The sequence below is a fragment of the Meles meles genome, chromosome 5, assembly GCF_922984935.1.
Source record: "Meles meles chromosome 5, mMelMel3.1 paternal haplotype, whole genome shotgun sequence".
NCBI lineage: Eukaryota > Metazoa > Chordata > Mammalia > Carnivora > Mustelidae > Meles > Meles meles.
The window spans coordinates 150,912,038-150,929,257 of NC_060070.1; the positions used below are offsets into that span (position 1 = coordinate 150,912,038).

At 44.6% G+C, this 17,220-nt stretch overlaps 1 protein-coding gene across 3 annotated transcripts; it reads right to left on the reverse strand.

Annotated features, from left to right (window-relative positions):
* Positions 1-151: 151 nt before the first annotated feature.
* SLC17A2 (solute carrier family 17 member 2) lies at positions 152-16,360 on the reverse strand. Of its 3 annotated transcripts, none has more exons than XM_046005597.1 (12): positions 16,209-16,360; positions 12,706-12,812; positions 10,605-10,816; positions 8,267-8,500; positions 8,166-8,181; positions 6,145-6,231; positions 4,552-4,670; positions 4,270-4,431; positions 3,639-3,771; positions 3,402-3,549; positions 2,476-2,600; positions 152-888 (listed from the first exon to the last, which is right to left on the reverse strand). In XM_046005597.1, exons 2-12 carry the CDS (start codon positions 12,731-12,733, stop codon positions 587-589), a joined length of 1,566 nt encoding a protein of 521 aa, XP_045861553.1. In that variant the 5' UTR covers positions 12,734-12,812; positions 16,209-16,360; the 3' UTR covers positions 152-586. The 3 variants fall into 3 exon arrangements, with proteins under 3 accessions (XP_045861553.1, XP_045861552.1, XP_045861554.1); XM_046005596.1 differs by having other exon boundaries at positions 8,094-8,181; XM_046005598.1 differs by having other exon boundaries at positions 719-888; positions 2,510-2,600; positions 8,094-8,181.
* Between the last annotated feature and the right edge of the window lie 860 nt (positions 16,361-17,220).

Here is a 17,220-nt window from a genome sequence, read left to right on the forward strand (position 1 = left end):
TGCACCTTCTGGAAGTGCCCGTCTTGCCTCCCCTTGAGCCTTTCAATTCTGTCTTTTCTCTCCCTTGATTTCTAGTTAACCTCATCCGTTTAATCTCTGCCTGGTCATTTCCCAGTCATTGATCCCCGGAACCTAGCTAAGGATAAGTAGGTATCTGTTTCGCCTGATGGAAATAATCGTGATCTAAGTAATTTGAAAATGGTCTGTTTAATTTTAGCACGTGAATTTTAATAGAATTGAGCCACATAAATAAACATCCATGTTTCACACATTGTATACAAATAATAAAAAAGCTAATCCCATGGATTACAGCCTTAAATTTCTGTTCCATGCTGAGCTCTATACTGTATGGCTACAGCTCCCAGCAGGTCTTCTCTGTGTCCATAATCACCCCTATGAAGGGACTTATCCGTGACTATTTTCACATAGATTTTTTATTCAACCAGTACTTTCCAAAGAGGAAACTTCAAAGGCAACAGGAATTGACGTTTCCAGTGTGTCCCGCAGCTGTCGACCCTGGCTGCATGCTAGAAAGCCCGCGCATGTCTGAGGACCTGGGGCCCCCCAGGCTCTCCCACAGACCAGTTCATTCAGAGTCTCTGCGGGTGGCCCCATCATCTGTGTGGTTTAGACACTCCCCAGCGGGATCCAGCACGCAGCCAGAGTTGAGAACCACTGAGCCTATGGCCAAGGATATGAAGAATGACGTTTCGTAAAAAACGTCGCTGCATTTTGGTTTGCGGATCAGTATCCTCAGAGGCGGGTGAGGGTCTTCTCTCTGGCCCAGTCCTGGATTTCTACTTGTCCAAATGTGATGTAAAAAAACATGCCAAACATGTTGACGGCAGCGGACAGAAAGAAGACGTTCCTCCACCCAGACACAGAATCCTGGAGGCGGAAAACACAGAATTATCAGTCTCATGGCATCTTCCCCCACCAGCTCTAGAAATCCTCCGTTTTGTGCTTTGCAAAACTGATCTCCAAGTATAGCGGGAGTGATCTGCACTAGCCAGTTAATACCTTAAGTTATCAAAGAAGGTTTTATGAAATTGTTGGAGACAGAACGACTCTAAAATGAACAGTGGGCTCTGGGTTGAGATGAGTTTTTCTTTTCTTTCTTTCTTCTTTTTTTTTTTAACGATTTTATGTATTTATTTGAGAGAGAGAGAATGAGAGAGAGAGAGAGAAAGCATGAGAGGGGAGAGGGTCAGAGGGAGACGCAGACTCCCCACTGAGCAGGGAGAGCCAGATGTGGGCCTTGATCCTGGGACCCTGGGATCATGATCGGAGCTGAAGGCAGACGCTTAACCCACTGAGCCACCCAGGCGCCCGAGATGGATTTTTCTTTAAACCAAAGTAAATTAACCTACACTAATGTCTTTGTAGAAATCTGGATCTCAACATTCACAAAAATATCACATCACTCATTTAAAATCATACCGAAAGTGACATTTTTAAGATCTCATGCCTGTGTTCTTTCTATTTAGTTTTGGTTTTGGTTGTTGACGTCAGCGTCAACACGCTTGGCTGGGCATCTCCATACAATGCGAATTGTATTTGGGCGGAATGACCCCCCTCTCCCAGCCCTGGTAAGTCAGAGTTCATTTCTCTCATTAGAGTCACAGTGGATTCCTAACAATTTGGTCGAAAATGAACCTGGAAACTAGATCACATAGAGATTTGTTAAAAATGAAACAAAACTTTTTTCGTTAAGTTGGGACGCCTGGGTGGCTCCAGTCAGTTAAGGGTCCAACTCCTGATTACAGCTCAGGTCGTGATCTCAGGGTTGTGAGCTTGAGCCCCGCGGCAGGCTCTGTGCTGGGTGTGGAGTCTGGTTAAGATTCTCTCCCTCTCCCTCCTCTCCTGCCCCCCCTCCTCTGCCCCTGTTCTCTGGCTCTAAAAAAGATAAAACTTTTTTGTACGTTAACACCTGTCATCCTGCCATCCCAGCCTGGCGCTGCTTTTGCTTCTGTTCTCCCAGCCCACGCTTCACACTGGGTGAGCGCGTGCCCACAGCCATGCTCTTGTTACCATGACCTCAGCCCCCCTTTATCTAAACTGGACTTGGAACACTTTATGCTTCCATTTTGTAATTGTTCTATTTAGAATTAATCTAAAGAGACTCTTCATAATCTTTCCCTTCTGTTCCTCTGTCTTCATCTCTTACCATCCCTTGACACGTATCATTCAGTCTGGTCCTAACCCAGAGCAGTTTCATGCTTTTCTTCCTCCAGGAGCTCATCTGTGCTGTTTCCTCTACCTGAACCGCTCATTTTCATCCATCTAGCATCCATTCATTTTTAGAAGTTCAACCTATATTTTCTTTCCCTGGGCAACCTGACCTAACAGACTGCCATTCTGAGTCCCCTGTGAAGAGAGGGACCGCGATGACACCCGCGCTTGCTGTCTCTATCAGACGACACTGTCCTGGAGAGCAGGGCCCCTGCCGTGAGTCTCCAGGGCCTCAAACAATACCTGCCACTTGCAGATGATCAAGAAACCGGCCAACCTGACTGATGAGGAATCCAGTGGCAGTGGAGGAGATAATCCCCGCGATGAGCCCAAACCCCCTGGAGACTCCCATGAGGAAGCTTGCATACCTGTGGGCCGAAGATTTTACAATGATTTTATGGAGAAAGCTGTCTGGGGCTTCTTAGAAGCTCAACTTTAATGTAATTCAATTCCAATAGCAAAGCCAATTTGCCTAATGATGTTTCCTTTACCTGAAGACTTTCAGGGTAATGTCTGTTTGCAAACTCTGAAATCACCTCTCTGTCAAATCAACAACCAGGGGCCATTTCAGTCTCCAGGATCCCAGGATCTACTGGCCACCCCCTCCCGAGGCCACTCAGCAAGGCAAGCAGTGAATGCAGTGCCTGGGACACACTCTGGACAGACTGGCTGGGTCCCAAGCCTGGCTCTGCCTTTGTGTGACCTCAGGTTTGTCCCGTCACCTTGGTGTGACTCAGTCTTCTCCCCTTTAGAGTGAGGATAACAATCAGGCTTACCTCGTACCTCGTGCAGTGTGGGGATTAGATGTGTTGATATTTGTCTATCAAATAGGGCTTGGCTCATGGCAAGAGCATACATATCATACATATGATATTATCAACACTCAAGCTTTTCCGAAACACACGTGTGCAGGCCCTTTCCCAGAGCACACACTTCCATCTCTGGTGGGGAGGCTTGGAAAGCTTTTCATCTAGATGATTCCTGGCCAAGATTGGGAACTATTGTTCTAAAACTGCCCCGATAGGTCATGGCCAGGTCTTGACATTTCTAATTATTTATCATTATTGTGCTATCATTCTGTGCATGCCCTAGCATGAGGGAGTTGCAAGAAGAGGCCTAACACCTCCAGAAGGCCCTGGGCGGGGCGTAGGGATGGGTAGAGGTCTTACCTAGGGGCGACATCTAAAGTGTTGATGATGAACCCTGAATCACACAGGTTGCTGGTCCCAGGAATGAGTATCAGCAAAATAATGGTTGTCACATAACTGGAAGCCACAAAGGGCAAGGCCACGGCACATAGTGATGGAAGGAGGAGCCCTGGGCAATGAGATGCACCATCAGGATCTCTCTCAGACCATGTGTGGGGAAAAGGGGTTTGTTAACCAAGCCCGTGCACTTATCCTTACCTAGGGATGAAAAGAGTTTTCGCACAGTGATTAATCTGAGAAGGTTCCTGGACAGAAGGAAATCTGCCAACTGGCCTCCTAGAATCGTACAACTTGAAGCAGCGATGAAAGGCAGGGAGGACAGAACCCCACTCTGAAGAAAGGAAACACGTACAATGAGTGCGGACATGTAGACGGCCCCAGTGTTTCTCAGCTCCCCAGGCAACGGTTAACCCGCACTCTGGACATCCTGAGTTGTTTTTCGGGAGTCAGCAGCCTTTTCCACAGAAGAGGACTGCCTCAGGGAAGAGGGCTGGTTGCAGGGCAGTACACTGGGCTCCAGAGAGAGTGATAGTAAGCTCTAAGGGACACTGAAGAGTCGGCTGGTGTGGCGAAGGCACTCGGTGGTGGAGGACACAGCTCCTGCAGCTGCTCCGTCACTCAGTGGTTGTGCGATCCAAGGCACAACTGCTGACCTCCACATGTCCCCAGGTCCATGCCTGGGCGATAGGAATCATTACACACCTCCCTCAAGGTCATTGTGAAGGTCAAATGAGTGGTTCTGTGCAAGACCAGAGTGCAGTAGGCAGCATGGAACTCTTTCTCCTCATCGCCATTATTGTTTTCATAGAAGTATTGGAAGGATACTTACGTCTCTGATGTTCACGTGGAGCACAGAGCTGATGTAGGTCGGCAGGTATGTTATGATGATGGTGCATAACCAGAAATGGCTGAAAAACCCCGTGAAAATGGCCCAAAGTGGTAGGCATCTGACCATAGCCTTTATGGGGACGGATCGTCTGGGAGAACTGGACTGAAAGGAAAGATCTAATCAACATGGCGTTGGAACAGGTGTGAGGAGGCCTCTCCCAGGAGGCCCACACCGTGCCCTAGAGGCCTCCACATGGTCCACAGGTAGAGGGATGCACTGTACCTGTTGAGCCAGTGAGGCGACGATGTAGTCCTTTTCCTGGACACTTATGCATGGATGGTGCATGGGGTCATCATAAATCACCGTGAACCACAGGAGACAGCAGACACAGCCAATGCTACCTGGGAAGCCGGGACCCTGTTAATTTTCGGGTAGATCTGTGTGCTGGGGAAGGGAGGTTCCTCTGACATGGCCCACATCCCCTTCAAAACAAACCTATCGATTCATGGTTATTCCACCATAAGGAGCTAAATGTGCCCACTTCTTTATTTCAATTCTTTTACAAATCTCCGTTTTTAAAAAAAGATTTATCTATTTATTTGAGGGAGAGAGAGAGAGAGAGAGACAGACAGACAGACAGCAGGAGCGAGAGAGGCAGAGGGAGAGGGAGATAGAATCTCAAGTGGACTCCTTGCTAAGCACAGAGCCCAGTGCAGGGCTCGATCCCAGGACCCTGAGATCATGACCCGAGCCAAATCCAAGATTCGGAAACTTAACCGACTGCAACACCCAGGTGCCCCTACAAATCTCCTTTTAAAACTCTCCAGATACCACCTCGCAAATATGGAGTGCCATTTGGCAATGGCAGAGCCCTTTGGAGAGAACCTAAGCATGAACGTACCATTGCATAGCTGGTTAATTACTCTTAGGACGCCAGTGGTTTTAGTGTCATGTGTCCTTAGCAGCTATTTCTTATTACCCACACTATTGTCTTATTTTGGAAGATCTGAATAGTCAGAGTAGTAGACATACATACATAAAATGACCTGCCAGAAAATCAGTATGGCAAGGCAAAATTTTTGGCACATTTGCAAAAGATAGTGTTATCTATATTCAAACAATAAGCTCACTATGGATTTCCAGAAGAAATATTTCTTCACAGTACCTGATTACATGTGTGAACCCAAATGACCTGGGATTAACATCATTAAGGAGAGAGCCATACAAGCCAGAACCATATTGAATGACATCACTTGGTTATAACAACAGAACAGAAATGTGTCTCATTGCTAAGATCTGTCATCTGAAGATGGTTAAAGACTGCACCTGATGGGATAAGCCCTGGAAGTTTCCCTAGGGAAGGATGCTTTTTTTTTTTTTTTTTAAGTAGGTTCCACAACCAGCATGGAGCCCATTGTGGGGCTCAAACTCACGACTATGAGGTCAGGATCTGAGCCAAGAACAAGAGTCAGACAATTAATTGACTGAACCATCCAGGCGCCCTAGGAAGATTAGCCTGGTAGAACATAGATTAAGGGAATCTTGGCAGAAATGATAATTACAATAAAATATGAAGACACATTTAAAGTGCGTTCCACCAACTTTTGGTGACACTGATATTTTAACCACAAGGCAACTAGACCTGGCACTCAGATGTGGTGTTGGAGAGTCTACAGACGACGCCTGGGGTGGGAGCGGAAGGGGCACTCCCGGTTCCTCAGAAGTCAGCACAGGGAGTCATTCCCTAGACTGGAGTAAGGGAGCCACCAATCTTCAGCATTCTCTCTTCTCTGGGCATAGGTGACAGGTAACGTGGGCATCCAACCAAAATGGCTGGTCAACAGAGAGCTTGGGATTGAGGGGAAAATGACTCACCAAAGATGTAGAAGATAAAAGGCCAGCCCAAGGCCTGTGAGATTAGTCCCCCCACGCAGAGGATGATGAAGGACCCAAATGCTGCCCCTGAAGAGAAGAGGGACAAAAAGGCACATATGAATACAGCAAAGGGCTGAGACTGAGTGGCCTCCCGGACATTGTCCCGACAGAGAGTTACTGAGTGAGGAGAGTCTCTCTTCCTGCTCCCAAATCTCCCCCAATAATGTCATGTGAAGTACTTGGAATTGGTAAGTAATAACGGTACGCGTCCTGACACTTCAAGAGCTCCTTAACCCCAAGACGCCCAGTTCAAATCCCTTAGTTTGTCATAGAGACTCCCCTCAATCATAGCCCACAAGTATTTCCTTAGAATCAGAGTCGCATTCTGGCAGGGCACAATATGAGATTGAGGACAGGAAGGGAAAGTCGTACACGGATGAATAAGATACAGTCCCTGACCTCAAGAGGCGTTCAGTCCACTTGGGAAGAAAAAAGCATGAGCCAAATTCACTATTATAAATATAATCTAGTATAGACCTTGGAGTTTGAACATACCTTACAGAGACCTACAAGAAGAAACGCATTTTACGGTGAAATGATACACACACAAATACATACACATACAGAAACCTCAGACAAAAATTTCACGAATCAATACTTAGGCTCACCATGTGCAATGCAACTCCAGCATGTTCTATTCTATTCTATTCAGTTTTGTTTTTAAATACTTTTTTCTTTTTTTGACCCACTACATTAATTTTATGGTCCCCGAATGGGTCCCCATCTGTACTTTGGGGGGGAAAAGGATGTGAAATAGAACTACAATTATCGACCCTAGTGTCCTACGGATGTGCACATGGGGAGGGTGTTAAAGCTTATGACGAGACTTACAAATTGTTTACACGAGCTAAGCAGTGGAGTGGATGGATTTTGGGTAAAAGAAGCCAGGAGTAGAGGACCTTCCAGGAAAATGTGCCAGGAGAGTAGAGCCAGAGAGAAGTTAAGTGCCGATTGTAGGTGACAAGAGCCTTGCTTACAGAGGGATGCCGAGTGGAAAAGCAGGCTGGGACCATATGGCAGCTGATCTTTGTATCCACGCCATAAGGAGATGGTTTCTATCCACAGGCATGGAAGAATGCAACTCAAAGTCCGAGCAAGTGAGCAAACATGTCTGATCTGTGCCGAAGGGGGATAACTTGCCTTTGATGGGAAGAGAAGTCTGCCGGGGACAGAGCTGTAGGAATGGGAAGAGTAGCTGAGAGTGACAGGGTTTAGGAATCGGTGAGGTTCTGTGGGGTGAGGTTCGGTGGGCTGATGGCCAAGAAAGAATTCTTGAGCTGTCTTTCGTGCAAAATGGTGGTTTATTGAAGCGCGGGGACAGGACCCGTGGGCAGAAAGAGCTGCTGCCCCAGGGGTGTGGGGGTGGTGATTATAGACTATGGGGCTGGGGGAGGTAAGGAAAAGGGAGGTTTTCCAAAAGAACTTTCATACACTTAAGAGGACCTGCAAGATATGGGAGGCCCTCTAGTAAGGCCTTAACTTCAAGATATTTGGGGGCTTCCTGGAAGAGTATCACACATATCCCACCCAGGAGTGGGAGGGGGGAGTTGCGGGGTATCAGCCTGCGCTTTGTCCTCAGCTGGACTTCTGCTTCCTCATCGAGAGCATTTATAGATAGAGAAGACAGGACAATTGCAAAGGAAGGAGCCGGAATGCAGGAGGGTTGCTTTAGAGTAAAAATTTGTAGGATGCAGCCATACATTGGAGCTGGGAGTGAGAGGTTTGAGGGAACCTCACTTCCGCAAGCATACACTTTCAGTGCTACCAGTTGGGGGAGATGGCAGTGAAGAAGTCATTGAGTCCTTGGTGTGATCTGATCACACGGCCTGGAGGGGCAGACAGTAGGGCGAGTGAGATCACAAAGCTGTCATCCATACACACATCCTTACCTGAGCCTGCAATGCTGGTGAGCTTGCTCCGTTCAAGTGGGGGAGCCCACTTGGCCCAAATTGTAAACTGACCTGTCCATGCCATTCCCTGAAAGGAAAATCATTAAGACCTGTGATCTTGAGTAGAAATCTGGCACCTGTGTCCCACTCAGAACGAGAAAGTAGCTGGGTACCTGGGCCATGCCCTGGACTGTCCGAATCACGATAACCAAAATCACTCCGAAGTCAGCAGCCAATGGCGTAAAGAGGGTGAGAAGAGAGGAGATCAGCAAACCAGCACCGAGCATCTGTTTTGCTCCGAATATCCCTGCTAAATATCCACTTGGGATCAGAGTCACTATAATCCCATAGCTGATGGAGCTAAAGATGATACCTTGAGTCTCTGGGCTCCATTCATATACAGAGGCCTAGTGGGGGGTAGGGAGGAAGAAAGAAAATTATTTGCTAAGAAATTCTGTATGAAAATCTACTTTAAAACCAGTGCTGCTTGGGGTTGGTGGTATTCTAGTATAAAAATCCACTTTTCTGTATTTTTTTGTTTTTTGTTTTTGTTTTTTTTTATTTATTAAATTTTTAAAATTTAAATTCAATTTAACTAGCAAATAGTGTATTACTAATTTCAGAGACAATTTAGTGATTCATCAGTTGTATTTTTCACCTAATACATATCCCACCTCTTCCAAGCAAACAACCAATTATATCCCTAATCTGCTCATTTCAGAGGGGAGTAAAAACAAAAAAGTGAAGAAGGAAAGAGATAAAGAAATGAAGGCATGGTAGGAAGCTATTAAATGAAATAAAGCCATTGAAAGATATGTCATTTGAGAAAGAGCTTCCTTTAACTATTTGTTTCTGAGAAAAGTTGGGTGACATGTTGACTCTCATTTCAAAATTAAAAAAAAAAGAACTTTACTGAATTTCATCAAAATCAGTACTTAAAATCAAGTTTAGGAATTATGGTCTGCCTTGGCGGAGATGATTTCCTAAAACACGTATTGCATATTAGTAAGATCACATTTTCCCGTGATGTAAGCCAATAATTTTTGGTAGCCTACTAGATATGTGACATCATGCTATAAATTGCAGTAAAGAAGCAAAAATATATAGATAGATAATATGAACTATTCTTATTCACTTGTAATAACTACAAATAATGCAAGATATAGGATTCTGGTTAGAATTCAAATTTGAGGGGTGCCTGGGTAGCTCAGTCTTTGGGCATCTGCCTTCGGCTCAGGTCATGATCCCAGAGTCCTGGAATCGAGCCCCACATCAAGCTCCCTGCTCCATGGGAAGCCTGCTCTTCCCTCGCCCACTTCCCCTGCTTGTATTCCCTCTCTCACTGTCGCTCTCTCTGTCAATAAATGAATAAAATCTTTTTTAAAAAAGAATTCAAATCTGAGGATAAACATCAGTAAAATAGGGACTCTGAGAAGAGGGAAGATCAATTTGCAAGGATCCCAGGGAGGAAGCAATACTTGAACCATCCTTTGAAGAATGACAATGATTTGTACGAAGAGAAGTAAGAAAATTCATTTTTACTGAAGAGGAAAAGTGAATTTGTAGCATTTGAAATGATACCAAGTGATGAGAAAATAACCAGGACTCTGAATTGCCCAGAACCTGGACCACCAATAGATCTGAGGGTGTTGAGAAGTGGGGCCAGATTTTGGAGGAGCACAGCACATCAAGAGAGAAGTTTGGCAACTTGAAGTTATCCCGGAATCTTGAACACAAGAATGTGAATGTGTAGGATGAATGATGGAGAAAAGACTGGAGGCAGAGAGGTCATTACAAATAAGCTGGGCCCAAGGTAATAAAATCATGAGATGTAAAGGTGACATTAGGAATGTACAGTAAATAATACTTTAAAGAAAAAATTTAAAAATAGGGTGTAATGATTCTCATACAATATTGGGATAAAGATTGTATTTAACTCATGGATTATTGGAGAAGTTAGTAAGATGTTACAACTGGCCCAAAGAGAATTCAAAGACTCTTAAGCAGGAAGTGATGCTGAATTAAATTTTCAATATATGGCACATTGGCTTATTCAGCTGCGGGGCAAGTCAGGAGAGTATCGGTTGATTTTCCACAGGACAGAATTCTTTTGCAGAGCCATGGGCAAAAATTCCTTGCATGACTATTTGTTATATAGATCTTACAGAGTTGCAGAGTGGCCCTGAGACAATGAAAGGTGCAGAGATCTACATAGAATCCAGCAGAAGGGTGTGCTCTGTGCCAAGTTTTTCATGGAAGACACCTAGTATTCTGTTCCTTTGCAGAAGTTTTCACAATTTCTTTCTATAGTCCCCCTATCTTGTAATCGTAACAATCTCAGTAAAGGATTATTTTTATCACAGAAGTAAGCAATATCTCAAAAACAAAATTCTAGGCTTTTTGCAGTTGTTCATTGAAAGTTCATACTTCTATACTTTGCAGAATCAAGGTCCTTCCTTTCAAACTGGGTTTTCCCTCTCAACAAAGAGCATCGTTCTCCATGATACTTACCCCTGTATTAAATTCCTTCATGGATCTGCTGGGGTTGTTGAGGGTGTCCACAAGAGGTCCTTCTGTGGAGGCATTGGGCAGACCATGCTGTTGAGTGCTGTTCACCATGGCAATGATTGCAATGCTCAGACTCACACGCTGGGTTATCATGGTGAAGTTTGAGAAGTGCATGATGAGAGCCAGTCCATAGCGTAACGAACAGAACTCTGGACCTAGAGGACAATATGGAAGCATGCAATGAGCATCCTGACTGAGGCCACCATCTTTCCACTTCTCCCATGGCTAAAGCTGAAAAAGACATCAGAGACCTCCCTCAGCCCCACTGCCTTTTTTTAACCGAAGTAACCATGACTACACACAACGTTACTTTGTCATATTCTTTAGTTGGCTGCACAACAGTCAATCTGGGATCTTACAGTCAAGTAAAGCAAATACGGTCTTTTTTCCCAGAGGTGTGGGAAGCAATTGGTAGCCATAGGAAAACCTAAGTGAAGGTATTTGTGTCACATTGTCCCAGAATAAAGTGAATGGGGGACACGGGGGCAGAGTCAGTGACAAAACCCAAGTTACCCAGCTGCAAGTCGGAGGTCCTCTCTGTTCTGCATATTCACTCACCATAAAGTTTGGAAGTTTATACTTAGAGAATTGCCATTGAAGGAATCTAACCAAACCTCAGGGATTCTCTTCTAAATATTTAAGATAGAACGCAAATGAGCATCTCATTTGGTCCTACTGATTCCTTCAGGTGATGTTCATCTGGAAACATTTTTGTTGTGTACCAGTAGACCCTGACTGCATAAGTGTTCAGCTTTTAAAAAAACTAATGCAGAGAACCATTTTTACTGAGTTTGTAGAAGACACAATGCTGGACGAGTATTCAATCTGTTACAAGGCAGCATATTTTCCTTAAAGATTTACTTATTTATTTGAGAGAATGAGAGAGAGGAGGGCAAAAGGCAGAGGGAGAGGGAGAGAGTGAATCCTCAAGTAGACTCCCTGCTGAGTGTGGAGCCTGACATTGGGCTCGGATCTCAGGACCCTGAGATCATGACCTGAGTTGACATCAAGAGTCAGCTGCCTGGGGCACCTGGGTGGCTCAGTGGGTTAGAGCCTCTGCCTTCGGCTCAGGTCATGATCCCAGGGTCCTGGGATCGAGTCCTACATCGGGCTCTCTGCTCAGCAGCGAGCCTGCTTCCCTCTCTCTCTCTCTCTGCCTGCCTCTCTGCCTACTTGTGATATCTCTCTCTGTCAAATAAACAAATAAAATCTTTAAAAAAAAAAAGTCAGCTGCCTAACCGACTGAGCCACCCCAGTGTCTCCAAGAACACATTTTTTTAAAAAAGTCCTCACAAAGTGGAACAATGGACCAATATTGCAAAGGTTTCCAAATGAACGATGGATTTGATTTTTTCTGTGAACTTGGAGAACTAGAACTAAAGAGAAATGAAGAGAGGACCTGTGAGTAAACAGATAAAAATATAATGAAAGAGATAATTTGTAATGGCCAAATAGGCTCAACAAATTATTTTCCTGCAAAAGAATTCTTTCCATGCTGCTGGAGGATTCCAAACTCTGGAAAATAGCCAGCTGCTTGGCAATACACTATAGCAAGAATTCATACATAGGTTATTTTTTTTTTAAGATTTTATTTATTTGAGAGAGAGACCATGAGAGGGGAGAAAGTCAGAGGGAGAAGCAGACTCTCCAAGGAGCAGGGAGCCCGATGTGGGACTCGATCCCAGGACTCTGGGATCATGACCTGAGCTGAAGGCAGTCGCTTAACCAACTGAGCCACCCAGGTGCCCCCAATACATAGGTTATTTTTAAATGACTTTTTCAAGACTTATTCCATTCTTTATGTCCCAGTATTTATTGGTCATTTGGCTTGATTTCTGATAAATAACTCAGTGGGGCTCCCTAAACAAAAAAGCAACAGGTAACAGGATGAGGGGCTGGAGCTTGTCCAAAGTTCTACTCAGTCTTTGAGTCTTTCTTATGGGTGACATGATGAAAAAAGAATGAGGAGGAGAAAGCAAGGAAAGAACAGCCCTGGAGACGAGCACCCACTCTTCCAGAAAGTAGACTGCAAACAAGAGGTTACCTTTCCTGGTGGAAGTCTTCTTGTCCATTTGGATCCTTTGGGAAGTGGTGGCGCTGTCTGTGGACTTCCCTTTGCCCCGAATCTCTTTCACCACGACTGGGGTTTATCTGTAGGATGAATAACAGTCCAAAACACAACACACAAATTACCTTTCATGTGAATGTGGCCTTCTTACAGCATCAAAGTTGTGATCCAACACAGCTATGCGAATGACATTTTGCCATACACACTTGTTAGGCTAACGGAGGACTCGGTTTTTATAAGAAAATCGGGCTACATGACTTAGAACTAGTCGTTTAAATTCTGCAGCCGTCCATTCCCTCGTCTGTTTGGTAAGAATCAGCCTTCCTGAGTGGTGCCATAAAGAATTAAATGAGAAAGTTGCAAAGCACAGAGAACTGTGCAAAGTCGAGGAGTATTGTGGCTTGAGGTGGATCAGAGGACAGGAAAGTTAAGTAAACTCAGGAGCTGAGAAAGTTCCAGAACACCCTTTCTTTCCTTCTGACCTTGTTTCTCTCCCTTCTGGACAACGAGAACAATGCTGCATTGTATCTTCTCTGAACAGGAAGGATGACATTGCACAACACGTACGTGTATTACATTTGAGGCTCTGAAATGTTTATTGTTGTCTTTGCCACAGGCAATTTGTTTGCCCAGACCTAAATAGATGCCCTATGGCTAAACCAGACATGGTCAGCTCCAGGAAACATGTTGGCCTTTGTCCTGCTGTGGCAGGCTTTCGAGTCTTGCTAACATCTGGATGATCTCAGGAACCCGGTTCGGTGCTTCTCACTCAGATCTTAGCTGAAGCACAACGGAACGGACAGCTCATTTACCTGGAGTTTGGACCACTTTCTAGCTGATTTCTCTTGTTGGGTAAGTTCTCAAGACTTGCCTAATGGAACTTCTTCGCTGTCCATGCAACTCCTAGTATCCATACTCCACTGAAAGCTTTCCCACCAACCTCACCAGTCAATCTGAACTCTAGAGCGGAAAGACGCTCAGAGATCCTCAGGCCCAACTGTTCATTTTACTGGTGAGAAAATTGGTGTACTGGGAGTCTGAGAGCTTGACACCCTGTCTCACGTTTTACTGAGCCAGCACCAGCATTCCTGATGGCCAGACTGTTGCTTATTCTGTTAATACTGCTTCCTCTTATGTTCTTACTTTAAGCTCAGCTTCGAACACAATAGGGTAGATTCCTTTTGAGGTATTCTACAGGGGAATTTATATGCCTTTAAGTGGTTTTAATCATTTACTCCAGAAGGCAATTTGATGAGGAAAATACTTTCAAGTGGAGCTTGTAATATTTAAGAGAATAAAAATGACTAGTTTTTCTTGCTTTTTGGGTTAGTGGAATGATCTCACAGACCTCTCACTTTGGCTGTCCTTCCCCTTCCACCTGCTGCCATTCCTACCTTCGTTTTCACAATTTCACATACTGTTTTAAATTTTGCCTCAATAGCGGATCTCATTTGTTAATTTCCTATTTCCGTCGCATGAAACAAAGAGAAATTGGGCAGACATTCCAAACTACTCTAAACTAGGGTCCTTCGGTGGTATAATAATGAAAATTACTTTCCCAAAATAATCACAGAAGCATATGAAAATGATGGGGTCTGAGTGTTATCATGACTGATACGCACTCAGAGATAGTGGGAATCTTGGCCCAGTTGTAAACACTGTTAAGGACCCTCCCATTCAGGAGTGACACTTCTGAAAACTAGCGAGTCCTAGCACCAAAGCTATAAGTAAATATAGAAAAATCGAACAGACAGTAAATGAAAATTCGACCTTTTAAAAATAATTTGATGATACAGTATAGAGTTGTAGTTGGTATAAAATTAATAATGTAGACAGTATGGTTTATGCAGAAGCAAAAGAGTAGGGTTTTTTTTTTCCTATTTGTCTCAATCTGGAACCCACTATTTTGTTATAGTGGTCTTTTTATTGCTCCTAGATTTCCCCTAATTCCTGGTCTGTCTTGCATCATCTGTTAGTCGAGTCTCCCAGTTTACTCAGAGTAAATGTCACATGTCTTTGAAGAGTATGAACCCTCAGTTCAAAGGGTATCCAGGGACTAAGCTCTTCTGTCCCATTTACAATCTGAGTAAACCAGTACAGTTTTCATAAGCTACCAGAGCGTTAATTGAACAGGAAACAGAAAAGAACAGGACAAAAAAAACAAAATAAAAACAAAAAACAAGATATATGGAGACGATATTACTTCAGGGGACAGTTGTGAGTAGGGGAAAAAGAAAAGATATTGAGACACGCCTTCTAAACGTGAAGTACACGTTGTGATCTGTTCCTGATATTAACAACCGCGATCATCATCAGCACTCACCAGATGGGCGCTCGGGCCCTTGCAGGTTAATGAGTACAGATTTAGAGCAAATAAAATACATTTCTGTGGAAGCACTTTTGATTGATTGTTCAATTGGTTTCAAACATTTCCTTTGAAAAGCAGGTTCTTCGGAACTAGAATCCACAAGATGGGGGAAGAAGGGACGCATCCTGCTATGAACATCAGAGAATGTGGGAAGAAGCAATGTCTCCCAGGTTAGTAGAGCTGAGGCCCCTTTTTATCACCTGCCTACCTTTCTGAAAGATGGGTAGTGCTGAAATAAAACTCGTTACTCCAGTAGGTCATTTCTGTCATGCTGTCAATTCACTTACTGATTTAGTCGTGAAAAAAAAAAAAAAAAGAATCAAAGAAAAACAATTGTATCAGGGACCAATAGTGGGTGATCCTAGAAAGCAGGGTAAGGTCCAGATCAAGTGCGCCTTGGGGGACTCACAGCTGGGCTCACCAGGAGATCTGTACAGTGTCTGTGCCCCTTTCCTCCAAGTGACAACCTCAGGCTTGTCTTCCAGGCACATACAAGCCCAACTGGGCTTTGGATGAGTGACCTTCTCTGGCAAATTGGGAAAAGGTGCCTTCACTCTTTCCACCTAGGCCTTCCCGTGAGAGCAGCATAATTCTAATCTCTCTGGTCCTTCTCCTGAGCTGGCCGGTGAGGACACCTAAGCCAGGGAGCCCTACAAGCACACAAGTATTCTTGCTTTTACTCTTATTCACAACTTCACATGCTCCTTTTCTTGAGAGACAGTTTCGAATATACACAGAAATCTGAAAAGACTCATTTGCCGCAGTCCCCGAGCCCACAGCTGGTTAGCTCTGACCCAGTGTTTTATCCTACAGTGAAACCCATCCAGCTCATCCAGGGTCACAGCTAACAGGGAATCCTCGGCGAAGGGATCGTCGCCCACGTCCACTGGCACTGGTGGCCTCTCAAGCCTTGTTCGATTGAGTCCGTGAATCGATTGCATGTGCTAGAAAAGGCCCTTCTTCACCTGGAAACAGAAACCATTCCTGCCTGGGATCCTTAGGCTGCCCTTAACGGTTTCCTCCGACTTCCCCTCAAACTGTTCCCTCCCTTTAACGGATCTCTGCTTGATTAGTAATTATCCTCCGACCCCAAAAGAAGAAAAGCACTTACCTTCACCATTAAACCAGTATTTTAAGCCCTAGACTATAAGGCTCCCTGAAGAAGTTTCTGTCCTTTCCTCCCTTTCCGAAAATTCCACAGAGTTTCACAAGGATAAATACTGAGCCATGTGGCAGTGCGACAGCATCAGGTCTGGCCCTGCATCCTCAGAGCAGGGCGCCGGGGTTTGACTCCACTGCTTAATTTTTAACTTCATTTTCAAGTTGTCACCGATAAAATGAGTATCTCAAAAAGTGACATCATGTTTTTCTGCTTTGAACTGTGCATACAACCAAAAAAGTCAACAAGCATTTTTCCTGAAAGGAAGGTGGCATGTTGTGCATGAAAGACCAAGGCTCCCAGGGTTGGAGGGATGAGGTGAACCCCATCTTCACTTCTAGCGTTTTCGGCGGCCTTAGACAAGTCGCTCATCCTCTGAATTTCATTTGTGAAGCAAAGGTTATAACACCCAACTCATGGAGTCATTATGCAAATTAAATGAAATACTTATGCTGAGTGGTAGTCGGTCTTCCATAAATGAGATGTTTCCACTAAGGGGTTCTGCTAAGTTGTCTAGACTTTCCTTAAGTTTTTGGTGCCCACATTCTTATAAACTTTGACTAATCCAATATCTTTTCATGAAGCTACCCTTTGTTGGGGAGCATCATCAAAACTTGTGGCCACTGACTGACCCCTAAGCACTCAGAGGCTCCCTGGCCTCTCCTCTGTCCCGAGAATGTGGGTCCCACTTACCTTTTCTGCTCCCAGAGGCCGCTGCAAGGACATAACCTTGAGATGGTGATGTGGTGTTGAGAACATCTGTAGGATATGTGGCTGAGCCCAGTAAGGGCCTCTTTATAAACTTCTAAGATTTGGAAGGGGGGTGCAGAGATCCTTTTCTGTCACTCATGATAAGGGTCATTCCCTTTGCTGTTATTAAAACAGCCACCGGCCGACCTGGAGCGGCTGCATCTGTCTTCAGTCTTTTCTTGTCCTCTGAATACAGGGGCCGGTTTCCGATTAC